Source organism: Kogia breviceps, chromosome 2 (genome assembly GCF_026419965.1).
Source record: "Kogia breviceps isolate mKogBre1 chromosome 2, mKogBre1 haplotype 1, whole genome shotgun sequence".
Taxonomy (NCBI): Eukaryota; Metazoa; Chordata; class Mammalia; order Artiodactyla; family Physeteridae; genus Kogia; species Kogia breviceps.
The window spans coordinates 22,575,225-22,590,656 of NC_081311.1; the positions used below are offsets into that span (position 1 = coordinate 22,575,225).

General features: G+C 39.5%; 1 protein-coding gene across 4 annotated transcripts in view; it reads left to right on the forward strand.

Moving 5' to 3' along the window:
• The window catches only part of SORCS1 (sortilin related VPS10 domain containing receptor 1), a 565,941-nt gene that overhangs the window by 289,193 nt on the left and 261,316 nt on the right, over nucleotides 1-15,432 (forward strand). For all 4 annotated transcript variants that reach the window (XM_067024735.1, XM_059052971.2, XM_059052968.2 and 1 more), the window contains exon 3: nucleotides 6,200-6,299. In XM_067024735.1, the coding sequence (XP_066880836.1) occupies nucleotides 6,200-6,299 (100 nt within the window). The remainder of the gene's footprint in view (nucleotides 1-6,199; nucleotides 6,300-15,432) is intronic.

Genomic DNA, 15,432 nt, shown 5'->3' on the forward strand with positions numbered 1-15,432 from the left:
TTCTTTTCCTCGTACATCGTTGCGAGAGTTTCTGTTTTTTTTTTTTTTTTTTTTTAATTTATTCATTTTATTTGTTTTTGGCTGCGTTGGGTCTTTGTTGCTGCGCGCGGGCTTTCTCTAGTTGTGGAGAGCGGGGGCTACTCTTCGTTGTGGTGCACGGACTTCTCATTGCTGTGGCTTCTCCTGCTGCGGAGCACTGGCCCTAGGTGCACGGGCTTCAGTAGTTGTAGCACATGGGCTCAGTAGTTGTGGCTCACGGGCTTAGTTGCTATGTGGCATGTGGGATCTTCCCGGACCAGGGCTTGAACCCTGGTCCCCTGCCTTGGCAGGCAGATTCTCAACCACTGCACCACTGGGGAAGCCCTGGTTATGCTTTTCTTAATATCGATTCTCCCTGGCAGGACCTCTGTATTTTTACTAAGTATGAAGAGAAGTGAAATTTTGGCCTATACCACAAGGGACTTCTAATGATTTCAGTTCATATTCCTTTTACTAAGAAATACAAAACTAGATTTTGTAAGTGTATTTCCTTTTCCTCTTATAACTTTTGAGAGAGCCAATGCACCATGGGGTTAAGGATACAGCCCAGAATGAGGGCTGTACCTCCAAGTTCTGTGGCCTTGGTTAAGCAGGTTAGTTATACATCTGAGCCTTCCTAATCTCTAACATGTGACTATCAGTATCCATCTCATGGGATTCTGTATGAGTTGAAGAGCTTATATCACATTGTAAGCACCCGATAAATGTTCGTTTGTATTTTCTGTTAGGTTTCTTAAGCATAAGTCTATTCAGCAATGGAATCCTGGCACAATTATTATAGAAGCAGAGTGCAGAACCTTTAACTATCAAATTCCAGTTCTTACCCTTATCTTTCTGATCCAAGTCCCACACAAAGGTACTAGCACATATGCTTTAAAATATGATAGGCTAAATGTGGTTACATTTAAAAATGGTAATAGCTTGATGAAATAGTCTTATCTTCTGAGCAAACTAACTGTAACTCATTTTCAGTGATTCAGATTTTCCTTGAGGGTTCATGTGATGGGTTTTAGTTAAGTGTTGGGCAAAGAATAAGAAAAATCAAGAAAAAAAGATGAGTGATAAAATTAACAACAAAAGCTATCATTTGTAGATTGTTTATTACATACCAGCTACTGTGCTCGGCACTTTTTATGGATTAATTTAGTTTACAAATGATTCTGTGCTTATTTGTTATCTCATTTGATGTTATAAAATTATAGTAGAGGAAATCCAATCACACATTTGGTTGCTGACACTCCTTGTGGAAACTAGCCATGCCCTGTATTCATCCCTTCAACTGGGGGACTTTGTCTTTTCAACGAGATCGTAAGTTCTTGGAAGGCAGGTGCCATGCCTTGAATGTGGTTTCTCTACCCCTTAGAAAAGCTCATCTTAGTTCTATGCATATAGTAAATACTTAAATAAGGACATCTTTGAAATGTTCTAAAAGTCACTATTTAAGATATGTTCGTAGAAAGGGTAGAATAAGGATTAAGGATCAAAAGCAAGAACCTGCAATCCTTGATTTAATCGTTTGCTATTATCAAGGCTGCTTATATTGTGTCTTAAATATGTCTGTGTATAATACATATTTTTTTAAGATTACTTCCCTTTATTGCCTTTACAACAGCAGTCACTATGGTTAGCATAACTGGCATTTCTCTTTGCCGATTTGATTTGTTTTAAATATTTTTATTGTTCTCCTTTTCTTATGAAACCAAGATCCATAATCTTTTTTGGCTTTTTTGTTGTTCTTCTTCTTCATATTGTTTCCCAAAGTATGTTGTTCAGAACACTCATTTCATTAGATATCTCTCAAGAATGGATCCTATAATCAAATATGCTTTGAAAATGCTTCATGAAATATGCATGTAAGAGGTTCACAGTGTATATTAGAATAATAAAAACTTATGCATGTATATAAGAATAATAAAATTTCTAAGTTCTGAAGTGAAGAAACGTTAAATTTTGCCTTATCAAGTGTTTCCTAACATTTTTTGATCTTAGGTCACACTCCTCTCCCCCATATCTAGAGATGATACTTAAAATATTTAACAGCTAGTGCACTGGCTCAACAGCCAGCCTGCTTCTCAACTGTCTGTCTTTTCCCTGCTCTTTCGGAGCCCACATACCTAGGAGACTAAATTTCCTGCATTTGACCATGCAGGCATAACTAGAAGCATCTGTTAGCTGTGAAGGGGAGTTTGCAGATGGTCACTAGGAATTGCCTTCCAGAGTGCAGTGCCTCCTCCAAGGTCACCGTCTCCTCCACTGGGGCTCAGGCTGACTGGAGTAGGCAGTGGCCATTCAGAACAGGTGCTGGAGCAAGTTTCTTGGGGACCTCTGCTGTGCCAGCCCTCAGTCTTTCGGTTGCTGGGACTGTGAGGGATCTGGGAGTTCTCCAAGAAGAGACCATGGTGGTGAAGCTGGTGGAAGTAGCTATTCTGTGAACTTGGTGCAGTAGCTGTTTGCCAGCTGGTTTGCCAGTATCGAGTATTTTCACTCCTGTGTCATTGTACCAGTGTATTCCAGCTGTTTGTTAGTTTTACCCATGATACGTGTCAACACTCTAATTCTAGTTCTGTGGGACAACCATGGAGAATTGCCGGTCTATGCCATTTGGAGTGTGTGGAAATGCATCATTTTTTTTTCTTCTTTCTATCTATTAATTATTGTAATACCATAATGTTTAAAAATCTAGTTCTGCTGGAATTGAGAATTAACAAATTTCGATTCACTTTTTGAGCTTTGGAAAATCAAGGGGCAAAAAAATGGCACAAAAAGTAATGGAAGATACCTGAAATATCTGGATTGGTGATGTTATAATAAGAGAAAAATGCCCAATAACGTATTGTAAGCTATCTGAGAAAGCAGTTGTTAATGTAAATCTGAAGTAGTCACTCCATTATCATCTTGTCACATTGGGATTTCAGTTAAATACACACACACACACACACACACACACACACACACACAGAGAATTTGCCCTTGTTAGTATGTTTTTGGGTGTTTTTTTTGGTTTTTTTTTGGTTTTTTTGTTTTTTTTTTTTGTTTACTGTTGTGGCCTCTCCCATTGCGGAGCACAGGCTCCGGACGCGCAGGCTCAGCGGCCATGGCTCACGGGCCCAGGCGCTCCGCGGCATGTGGGATCTTCCCGGACCGGGGCACGAACCCGTGTCCCCTGCATCGGCAGGCGGATTCTCAACCACTGCGCCACCAGGGAAACCCCTTGTAGTATGTTTTTTGAATGTAAAAATATTCATTGAGTAGCTCAGAGATCAAGTTGATAGAAATTATAAGAAACTAATAATCATGCTTTTATAGACTGATCCCTGCCTCTCTGGCCTCCTTTCCGTTCTCCCACTAGAAAAATGGAGCTGTTCTCTCATCTCCAACATAGTCCTATTGATTTCCACCTATCACTAGGCAAAATTTATTAATGTAGAGGTATTTGTACATTTCATCCTCCTCCCATCACTGCCCCCCATAGATTTTGCCTTTGGGTTTTTTGTCCTTGAACTTGTGAGTATTGTTCAGAATACTAAATAGAAAAAGTCATCCAATAAAAGGAGTTAGAGAAAGACTAGTGAAATTTTGGAGACAAACAAGTCTTAGTAAGAAGAGAAAGTAGACCCAGTAAGGCCAGGGTAAGAGTGGGAAAAAATAGTCAAACACCAAGATTAGACTGAGTAAGGAAGAAGTCTCATATATGTCTTAGAAAGTAGGAGGGACTTTCACATCAAGATGAGTTTGAGGAGAAAAAAGTAAATATGGAAGGAGAATTTAAAGAAGTTTTTTGTGGTTCATGGATAAGATCTTCTGTGAAGAGTTTGGGATTATTCTTCAAATATTCTTGGTTATCAAGCCAGCGTTTGTTCAGTTGGGCTAGAGCACAGACTGGTCCTGAGGAAATCCAGTTATATATTTGGATTACACAAGGTACTTCTAGTTTTTGATGCTCTGACTACAGCTGACCCTTGAACAACACAGGTTTGAACTGTGTGCATCCACTAATACATGGATTTTTTTCAGTAGTAAATACTATAGTACTACACAGTCTATGGTTGTTTGAATCCTTGGATGCAGAACCACAGATGTAGAGAAACCACATATATATATAGGACTGACTATAAGTTATAGGCTGATTTTTGACTACAGGAATAGTTAGTTGGTGCCCCTAACTCCCCTGTTGTTCAATGGTCAACTCTGCATCCCTTTTCTAAAGCCCTACTGATTTTCCATTTTCAAGGTCCATAGTCCTTCCAAGAAAGTTTTCATACCACTCCAATCTTCAGTGATTTGGAGTATAATCTAAATTTTATAAAGTATTGACTATTTATATTTATTTACTTATTTATATATATAATATTATATATTATAATGTCATTTATAATATTTATGTATTATATATATGTATATATAAATTTTTAGGGTAAAGAGATCCCTGGATCCCCAGCCACAATAATTCTTAATTCCTTAATTCCAGGAACTTATATTTTATCGCTTTCTGTCTCCAGTGCCTGATCCAGAGTAGGCTCTTAATATATGGTGTTGAGTTTGTTAACAGAAAATTCTTCTATTTAGTCTTTATGGTCTATGGGAATATGTAACTTCTATCAATACCAGAAATAAATTAAAATAATTACATTTTTGTGGTTTTCTAATTAAACCAACTTTATTTTCTGAGTCTTGTTAATTTTTATCTCTTTCATTACACATAACACATTGCAACTTTGTTTCGGGCTCTCAAAGCTGTTAGATTCTTGGGACTTCCCTGGTGGCACAATGGTTAAGAATCCACCTGCCAATGCAGGGGACATGGGTTTGATCCCTGGTCTGGGGAGATCCCACATGCCGCAGAGCAACTAAGCCCATGCATCAACACTGCTGAGCCTGTGCTCTAGACCCCGCGAGCCACAACTACTGAAGCCCGTGCGCCTAGAGCACATGCTCTGCAACAAGAGAAGCCACCGCAATGAGAGGCCCGCGCACCACAACGAAGAGTAGCCCCTGCTCGCTGCAACTAGAGAAAGCCCACGTGCAGCAACAAAGACCCATGCAGCCAAAAGTCAATAAATTGATTAATTAAATTAAATAAAAAGCTGTTAGATTCTTGAGAGTAGGGGCATGTGTTGTATCCTGCTACATAGCACAGGGCCTGGTCCATTTTAGAGGCTCTACAAATGTAAATGAATGAATGAATGAATTTTCATTGGGAATCTCCTATATGTATAAAGAAGGCTGACAAGAGATTTTATATGTTTCCTTTAAATTAAAAAAAAAAAACAAAAACAAACAAACAAAGCTATGGTATAATGTAAAGAACAGAGGGCTTAGGGCCACGATACCTAGAGTCAAATTCTAACTGGCTTTGAATAGGTCACTTAAGTTCTCTGAACCACTTTCTTCAATTACAGATAATATTTCCTACTGTACATGGTTGCAATGATGATCTAATAAGATGTACAATTCTGAAATATGTAATAGATGTAATAGACTTAACATAGAAGAGGTGATTAAGTCCTATTTATTCAGTGTGAATTAATAAGTTACTGACCAGCATCAAGAAGAGATGAATCTCCAAAAATGATAGAGTCAGTACCAAGAAGTAATATTCTCCCAACTCCAGGTGGCTTAACACTGGAAAAGGGCACCAACTAGAATTGTGAAATTTCACTTATTATCAAGACATTTTCTTATTCTTAAATAATAGGAAAAGACTGAATGGCCTTTGGAGGGACTGACCCACCATATATTCTGTGGCTCATGAGAGAAAACACAGCTTGTAGATAAATCAGGAGAACCTGCTTTTCCACTTGCCAAAGATAAAGCAGAAGTTTGGAAATGTCAAATCTAAGTAAAAGGCTTTATTTCTTTGGTTAATTCAAGGGACACCCTCATTCTCAATCTTTGAAAATTAAACACTTTCTTTATGCAATGCATGTACCTTAAGGAACAGTGAGAGATGGAGTTTTAATTTTTACCAATTCAATTTAAATGCAAATGTTAACCACTCACATGATGCTACTGTGTACATAATTAAGCATCATTATGTACTACATGAATCATTTAGAAACCTCTGGAGAGCCATTCTGCTATGTAAAACATGCATTATACTGACAAGCAGACAAATGACGTATATATTTCTGTCCTCATTAATGCTCCTTTTGAATTATAGGTCAACCGATTATGGGACAACCTATGAGAAGCTGAATGATAAAGTTGGATTGAAAACTATTTTAAGCTATCTCTACGTGTGTCCTACCAACAAGCGTAAGGTAAGAAATGTATATTCGGAATGCTATTTATTCATGATGTGACTTCTGTCTTGGCTGGCTAACCTCTCTAAACCACCTAAAAATCCAATACAGTTAAGCTTTAAGAGATGTGAAGATGAGTTGATGGATGTTAAGGTGGTAAAATGTCTGACACATCATAATTTTCATATCAGCAGCTGTGAATGTAGGAGGGAGATGGGGTAGGTATATCATTTTACCATTTCCAACAGACAGCTACGGGGAATGTCTTGTTGAGTGGATGCTCAGACGGTTGTTAAGAGCTCTGACCAATCAGTGACAAGAACAGAATGAGCCTTGACAAAACAGAAGAAAAGATGGGATTTTCATGTGATGTCCCCCTGTTTTCCCGTGACATGGAGTAAATAGAGTTGAAGGAAATGCATTATCCTATAGCAGATTGGAAGTTTCATTTCAAAAGTTTACTCAGCCTGCACACAAATGTCAGGATGGAGGCAATACTGGGAAGGAACCTTGGTGATCATCATAAACCACATGCTAGTTTTACAGATGAGAAAACCAAGGTTCAAAGAAAGGAAATGACTTGCCCCCATCACGGAGTTATGGGCACAGTTGGGACGAGATTCAGGTTTCTTGCTTGGCAGTCCTACCGTTGCCACTGTATTATATACTACTCTTATGAAGAGGGTTTCTTTACTCTTCAGAGAAAAATGTTATTTTCTTAGGAAGAAAATGTTTGCTCTTAAATGAAAAAGACCTATTTGTCCCAAGACGAGAGTAGTGTTGCATTCATCGTTTGGTTTTAAAAATTTGCACTATCCAATTCTGAATTCTGACATGTAATTTCTAAGTATTATGTGAGTTATATGAATAGATATGAGTATCCATCAGGAAACAGAAAACGGTTTTTCATTCATGCGTCCTAAGCCATTTTCTGTTATGATGGCAGCCCTGATACCTAGGTTCTCATTTCAGATCTGTCAGTGGCTACTGTTAGTGACCTTGGGTAGGTAGGTGCTGCATTTTTGTCATCTGGCCTGTGGAAGGCAGATTGGTACATCTCTAAACAGTCGTCCTCAACTCTGGCTGTGCATTCAGAGCACTAGGGGTCCCCAAATACGCAAGCCTCAGCCCCATTCCTGTTGCTCTGGGTTAGGCCTCAGGGAACTGTATCTCGCGCAAGCTCCCCACGTGCTTCTGGTACATATCTGGGATTAAGAACCACCTAGGTAGGGCGTAACGTTTCTTCTGCCTCTGTAAACATTTCAAGTTTTTCTTTTGGAGCAGCATAATTTCCCATTGTGCATAGACTCTGGAGTCAGATGGCTTGAGTAAAAACCCAGCTAAGCCAATTAACAAGGATATAAATATGGTGATCTACTTAATCTCTCCAAGCACAGTGTCATCAAATTGAAAACGGGGATAATTATAGTACCTACCTTATGGGGAAAGTTGTAAGAATTATATGAACTAAGGCATGTCAGGTGTTTAGCACAGAATAGTTAAGGCTTAATCATGTTTTCTCTTCACCTTATTCTCCTTTTCTCATCTTCCTTCTCCTCCTTCTTCATATAATTATTGGAAGTGATAGTAGTGATTATCCTCTATAAGTAGCTGTGTTCAGTAGAACTTTCTGCAATGATAGAAATGTTCCTCTAAGCTATCCAATACTGTAGACACTAACCACTTGGGGCTATTATTTGAAGTATGGCTAGTGTGACTGAGGAACCAGATTTTACATGTCACTTCGTTTTAATTAATTTGAATGTAAATAGCCACATGTGGCTGATGGCCACAGTATTGGACAGCACGGTTCAATAACGTCAACCTCACAAATTTAGAGATTTACCTTGAACACTCCTATCTTCCCCTTCCTGGCCGATGACCGGTCCATCATCAAAAATTACATCTAAACAATTTTGATCTGCTGTATACGGTCCTCAGTTGAGGAGCTGAACTTATATCCTTTATTTTTTATAATGAGATTTAGTTATGTTTGTTGGCTTTGAATTGGTTCTTGTAATCCCTATTGATTTTTCCTCTATTGCACATTTTTAGTAAATTTCATTTAGCAATCAACAATCTGTAGGCACTATAGGATACAAAAAGAAATAAGCCAGCTGTCTACCCTCAAAGATCCCATATTCTAGTAGTAAATGAACTATGACTTTCTGTAGTTGAGAAGTCTCTGACTCTGCTTCCACCTAGCAGGTTACATTGAGTGAGTCATTTACATTTTCCTGTTTGTAAAGTGATACAGGCAAAAACAAAGGAATTTACAGCCGGAAGAGACCTTAGAATTGTTCTCATCTAGTGACAGTCTCTGTTTTATTAATGCCATTAGAAAGGAATATGATTTTTTAAAATAGGATGTCAAATATTGAATGTAGGCATAGGCTTTTCTGTAGCAGCAGAGTATGTGGTAGTGACCTGAAGATTACACTGTGCGGCAGGACTTGAAGAGCGAGACCTCAAGTCCAGGTGTAGCTCCTAAGACGAGAAGGAAAGCTTAGACGAAATACAGAATGGAGCCCTGCCGTTGAATCTATTCACGTCAATACCTCAATATCAATCAAGCTGCGTACTTAATCTATAGTTACCTGCAGGGCTTTCAAAAAAGACTTTTGGTCATGGGCATTTAGCTAAAATTAAGACTTGGCTGATCCTTTTTCCAGAGAAGAAGTAGCCGTTGCCCTGACTCTGAGAACAGCTTTCTCTCTGCAGGTTAACTTCCAGAAGCAGAGGCAGGCCTGAACTGTTTAAATCACAATGTTTATGGGTGAACCTAGGAGAAGGGATCTTTTCCTCTACAGATAAATGAGGCCTTCAGGGTGACTTTCTGAGATGCTGATAGATTTAAGAAATATTGGAGGACGATGAAGGTCTTTACAATGGTGCAAAAATCAATAAAGTTGACATAGCAGTATATTTGTGTTCAGTTTTTCTACTTATGAGGTGAATTTATCACCATGAAATATGGACTTTCCCCCGCAAAGGGACATACTTGAACCAAAGAGATAGTACCTGCCCAGCATTTTAAAGTGTGAATGTATTTCCCCCAATCAGTGAGAGTTGATGTTATAAAAAATAAAAAAGAAGAAGAAGAAGAAGAAAAGAAATATCAGGCTGTATTAACTATGCAGGACAAAGGCATTCAGGTTTGCTCTAATTCTCCTAGGACTTCTGCGTCCTCCAGTGAAAAGGCAGGCTCCTTTAAAGGGTTGTATTAATTCTTTTAGGTCTCTGGGGTGCTGTCTAACAAGTTAACATCTTTTGTACGAGATACTTCTCTCTCCTCTTCACATCAGTGAGAGCAACTGGAATAAAACTGACATCGGAGTAACTGTCTTACATTCCCAGAAACCTGTTTTGCCTTTGCATTCTTCTGGCTATTTTTAGCAGCTTATGAGGACAAGCACAGTTCTTCAATCAATATGTCCCCAACAGCAGGCATCAGGCCCTGGCTTTGCAGGCAGCTTTTTAGGGGCATTACTGGGAACAGCATCCAGAACGAAACAGGCCCTTATTTGCAGTTTAAATTGATGATCCTTCATTGGCTATTTCTTTGCAAGCCTGCTGTAAATTACTGCAGCTTTCCTTGGATATGTCTGTTACACTAAAAACTGTAATCTCATCATAGGTCAGTCTAGGAAATCTTGACTAAGAGACATAGAGATCTGGCTCCCAGGTATTATCCTAGCTCAAGCATCCTCTCTTTCGGAGGAACTCAGCACCTGGCCTCTGATATATGAGGTAGGCTCAAAAGTACAAGGATGAGTGGGTCCTAGTGCCAGAGGAGAGGCAGGCTACCTATTCGTCACCATGCCTTCGAGGGAAAGTACTCTCCCACCCCCAGTTCATGATAAATCCCAAGTCTTCTTGGTTTCAGCAGTAGTTTATTGGCTTCCTACATGTAGTATTCTATGAGAAAAGATGATTTAACCTGCAGCAGAAATGAACATCTGGGTTGTAGATGGTGATGGGGAGAGCTAATACAAATGTATCAAAGAGAAGAAAATCAATGCTGAAATTTCAGCCTTACTCTTAAATTCTCAGTGAGTTTATTTGTTTCTACCTAAAAAAGAAAACTTCTTTATAATCAATATGCATCTATCCGCAGTACCTTTGCTATCGCCTCCAACCAACCTTAGCTATGCTCCCTTCACACGGTATTGTATAACATCTTTAAGGATTAAAGAATACAGAATCCCAAGTGGAATTCATTGGGGCAGAGAAGAAGAAAAAGAAGTGCTTTGTTTTCTTAAACTCAGAACAGCCAATTCATTTAGTTGTTATATCCTTGTACTGTCTGTACAAGTGTGTTCCCAGCAAAGAAAAATCCTAGAGACTATTTGTTCTTTATACTTCCTGTGCCCCCTGCATATCCCAGTTCCTTCTCCTTTCTGTGTTATCACCACTTAATTAATATCTTTCCTGCCGAGAGAGCCTTCTAAGACTTGTGTCCTATAAATAGGACCCTGGTTCCTCAGAACACATTGACCATTCTTGCCGGTCTCTTGGTACATGCCAATATTAGACACTTGTTTGCATTTTCTCCAGATGTTTAGGTTTTAATTACCGTACCGTATGTGGCACTTTCTAAATAAGTGTGTGATTACTGACTTCTTGCCTCTTCTCTTTATATCCTGGGCATGCTTAATTCCTCTTGTCATTTGCTTGGGTGGTCTATATCATATACATGACCTTTGGGGACAGGAAAGAGGTGTGGTTGATAGTGTCCTCCACCTTCTCTTAGGAAAAATGATGGAATCGTTGAATCAGAGCCTAAAAGCTGTTGGAAGTTTTAAGATTCTGCTCTTGCATTTAACAGATATGGAAACTGAGTCCCGAGAGTTTAGTGTCTTGCCTGAGGCTGCATGCAACTGGTGAATGAAAGAGCAAAGATCATTAGACCTTTAAAGCAAGGGTCCCCAACCTTTTTGGTACCACGGACCGGTTTCAGGGAAGACAATTTTTCCACGGTGAGGTGGGGGGTGGGGGGGGATGGGTCAGGCGGTAACGCGAGCGATGGGGAGCAGCAGATGAAGCTTCGCTTGCTCGACCGCCGCTCATCTCCTGCCGTGCGGCCCGGCTCCTAACAGGCTGCGGACCGGCACCGGTCCACCTATTCCTGCCACCTATTCCATAAAATCGAATCAATTCCACTAATGAGATTTTCTCACTCCCCCTGACCTCCCAGGCATCTGCTTCTGTTTTCCTGCACTTCTCTCTTCTGATTATAGTTGTTTTTGACCCTGTATACTTGCCCCTTTAGAACGCTGGGTCCTGGATGGGATAAAGTGCCTTGATTCACTTTGTTGTCTCTAACATGTGGAGCACAGGGTCTTGGGGTTCAGTCATGTCCAACACATGGCTGAGGATGTGAATTGAACTTATGTTGGGTTTTGGGCTCCTAGGCTGGAACTTGAAAAGAAAAATACACTGTGAAACCAGCTGTGACTCATTTTCTCTAATTATAAAATTAATTATTTCAAGTGAATAAACAAGGACAGTTAAAAAAAAAGAAAAAAAAACCCTGTAGGTTTTAGTAATTTCTAAGCCATATTGTATAATTTTCTGTTTTCTAGCCAAGAAGAGCATGATTAATACTTAAAATGCCAGGACTCTGCATAGCACTCACTCGACATTATCCGGCGAGGCCGAGGGGAACGAATGTATTGTATAATACATCAAAGGGGGTGCATGACATTTCCCTTGGCAGACAGGCAACACTTGCTCATTCTACCCTAACTCTTTTATCTGTCCCTTTGTACACAAGATCATGCGTTTGCCTCTAATCTTTTAAAAAATAATGTACGTTTCATTCATAAAGAAGTGCAACGCATGAACTCAGGGACAGAGTGGAAGTGGCATCTCCCAAACTTCAGTAGAAGTGACTTTTTTTGGCACCAAGTGCTTACTCGCCTGCACTTAACCTGGACAATGATGGCTAAAGGGAGAGATAATCTCCTCTGATCCTTCCTGGGTACAATTGAGTGTTTGTACTGTTTTAGTCCATCACCGCATTGTTCCGTTCTTTTCTTGAGTGTTCAAAAATCAGATCAAATCCAAGAAAGCATGCCACATCTACATTTTTTTTTTCCCTCTGGGTGATGCTCCAACAGTCATCCAAGCCCCTGAGTTTCAAACAAGCTACAGAATAATAAGTGCGAAGTTCTCTGTTTGAAACAGGGCCAGAGTGCCAGGAGCAGTCCCCACTAACAAACTCCCTCATCACCCCAAGTTGGCCCCAGGGAGCCCTCTGGTACTCCTGGGCTCCACAGAGCACAGCCGTAAAAAAACAAAAATGAAAAACACTGATCTAAGCCATTCTCCCTCTGTACATGGAACTACGCTTGAAACAGCCATGTACTTTGTACTATTTTATATAAATCAAAGCACCTATGATAACATTCATAGATTTAAAAAAGCTAATCAAACCACGGTCTTTTCAATTTTAGCACAGTATATTACAGAGTAGGTACACAGTTGATTTTTATTGACTCTTACCTGTGCCTCTCTAACACTAATGTTAAAAAAAGAAAAGAAAGGCGGATTCAGAATGTGCCTGGTTTCTCAGAACTTACCAGGTTAACTAGTAATTCACTGTTGTATTTCATGCAGCTTTAAGTGGCTCTAAGTATCATTTTATTGTTAGAAAAAAGCTTCTTGCATAATTAACATCACATATTTGTTATTCCTCATTTTTAAGATGTATCTATCACACATAATAAACAACTGATACATTAAATATTAATCATGAATTGCTGAACTAAAAAGAAACAACTAAGATATCTGTATAAGGATCAAGTTAATATAATGTTGATGTTATAATTCAGAGTTTTATTAGCCACATTTATGTTAAAAAATCATACAGGTAGCTAGCTAGATTTTAAATAGGTAGAATGGTGATATGATAAATATATACAAAGATCAACCTTTTCTAAGTTTAGATAATGCCTTCTAGTTGACTTCAGGTGGTATTTCTTTCCCAAAGGGGGAAAATAGAACTCTGTCTTTTGGTGTTACTCCTTTTTAACAAATGTAATTTTTTTTTTTTTTAACAAATGTAATTAATCAGGGTAGAGGTAGCCTGAATTAGTCTAGAAATAGTATGAAGTAAGATTGATCTGGAAACTGCATGTGTCTTACACCACTGAGTGGGTCTCAGAAGGTAGGTTGCCTCTGTGGCCAGGTGGACAGAAGTTCTCAAAAATGAAAGGAAACCTGTATCAGAGACTGATCATTCTTCAAATATGCCTAATAGACTATCTGCTTAACCTTCTTTGGGGAGATCTTTTATATTTAGTTATCTGCCTCCTTATTCATTTATTTTTGTCTCATCATCTGTCCTTATTAGAATTTGTTCTCTGAAGTTCTGGCTGGCCTAATGTTAAATGCCCATCCATTACCCTTTTATGAAGGTCAGATGCATTATTTCAGGTCGGTTCCAAGTTATGCTCTGCTGTGGAAAGTGGTCAGAGGTCTTTTCAATATTCTGGTCTGTTTGCTTCCAGCATACTCCCTGTGGTTTCTCAGAGGTTTCCATCATTTGGTGTTTGACACACTGTATCTAGAACATTTGTTTCTAGTGAATAGCCGTGCCTCTCTCATGATGGATGGAGATGAATGCCCGCTGCTACAGGAAATGTGCCATATTTACTAGGGTGAGAACGTTTCACTCCAATATATCAGATCTGCCCCAAGCTTTCTCTTGGTGCTGTCAGGAAGAACAGAGTTGATGTCGATGAATCTTTAATAAAATCACTGTTTTCTTCCCTGGAGAAATTAAGAAAATACTTCGGGAGAATAGCTGAGATATTCTGAATAGCTGAATAGAAATTAGGAGAATAGCTCAGCCTCAGGAGCTAAATTGTTTCCCTTTAAACATTCCTTTTTCTGACCTGAGCTTCCCCTTGACGAAATCTTCTTTTGATGGTTTATCCCTCCGTTCCTCTAGGCATCCACCTCCCATTGTACTGGGTTCCCAACTGATAACATGTTTCTCATTCCATAACCCTACAAGTCAACTGCTTAAAATAAGTTTTGCAGGACAAAATACCGTAGCTTGTAGGTACAAGATGGGCTTAGATCTTCATAGGTAAAAAGGCCTGTAGTATGGGATATACAATTTGATGCCTGGGCCAGAGTAGTTTCTTCTTCTTTGCCTGCTTGGGGCTGTGTGTGCTTGTTTGGGGACTAGAATACTAAGTATCTCCGTGATTGACAGCATCTGCCAACCAGGAAATGAGCATACCTATAGTGGAAAAAAGGACTTATGCGGATGAATCCAAAAAATACAGAATGGGGAAAAATAAAACAGCCTGAGTACACAGTCTCTCACAGATAAGAGAAGAAAAGGTATTGGAGGAAAGACAGATGTTAAGCTAAGAGGGATGATGGCAGAGATTAGTACAAAGTATTTGAAGTAACAAAGTGGTGATGAGAGAAAGCTAGTATAAAGCACAGTGAAGACGTAAAGTTGAAGAAAAAGAAACAATAAAATCGTAAATATTTTCAGCAGTAGATTAAGGAGCTCTTGAGATCTCTCAGAGAGAGGAGGGCTGACTGACTCACCAGGAGCTTATTAAGGCTTTCGGATGGATTACCATTTACCTTTATCTCTCTGTTCTTCCTGAGTGCTTTCAAAGGGGGAAATGATGTTGATGGCTGTGGCAGAAATTGGTTTTGCCAGGAAGGAAAACACAGTTATGACTCAAGTGTGGAGGAGTGGCCGGCCTAGATCCAGGCTCCGCAGTGGCAGGTGCAAATATCACTACTGCTGCCTGTGCCTAATGAACTTTTGTCCTTTTAATGCTGTCTCCCTTGGCTGCTCCCAGTCCCTCTATGGAATGGCCTCTTCTGTTTATGTGTACATCCCATAGTTTCTGCACTTGTCAAATGCACCAGCTCAGCCTCTATTTTGCAGTCATGGTGGAGCTCAGCCTCTATTTGCAGTCATGGTGGAGCTACACTTTGTCATTTGAAGGTGGTCATTGTGAATTTTTGCCTGGTGGGGTCATTAGTCGTGTAATGGTTAATCTGATGGACCCTGGAGCCAGTCTGCCTGGCTTTAAATTCCAGCGAAGCCACGGACTAGATGTGTATGCTTAGACAAGGTTTTATTGGTTTGTTATTAACCTCTCCAGTGATA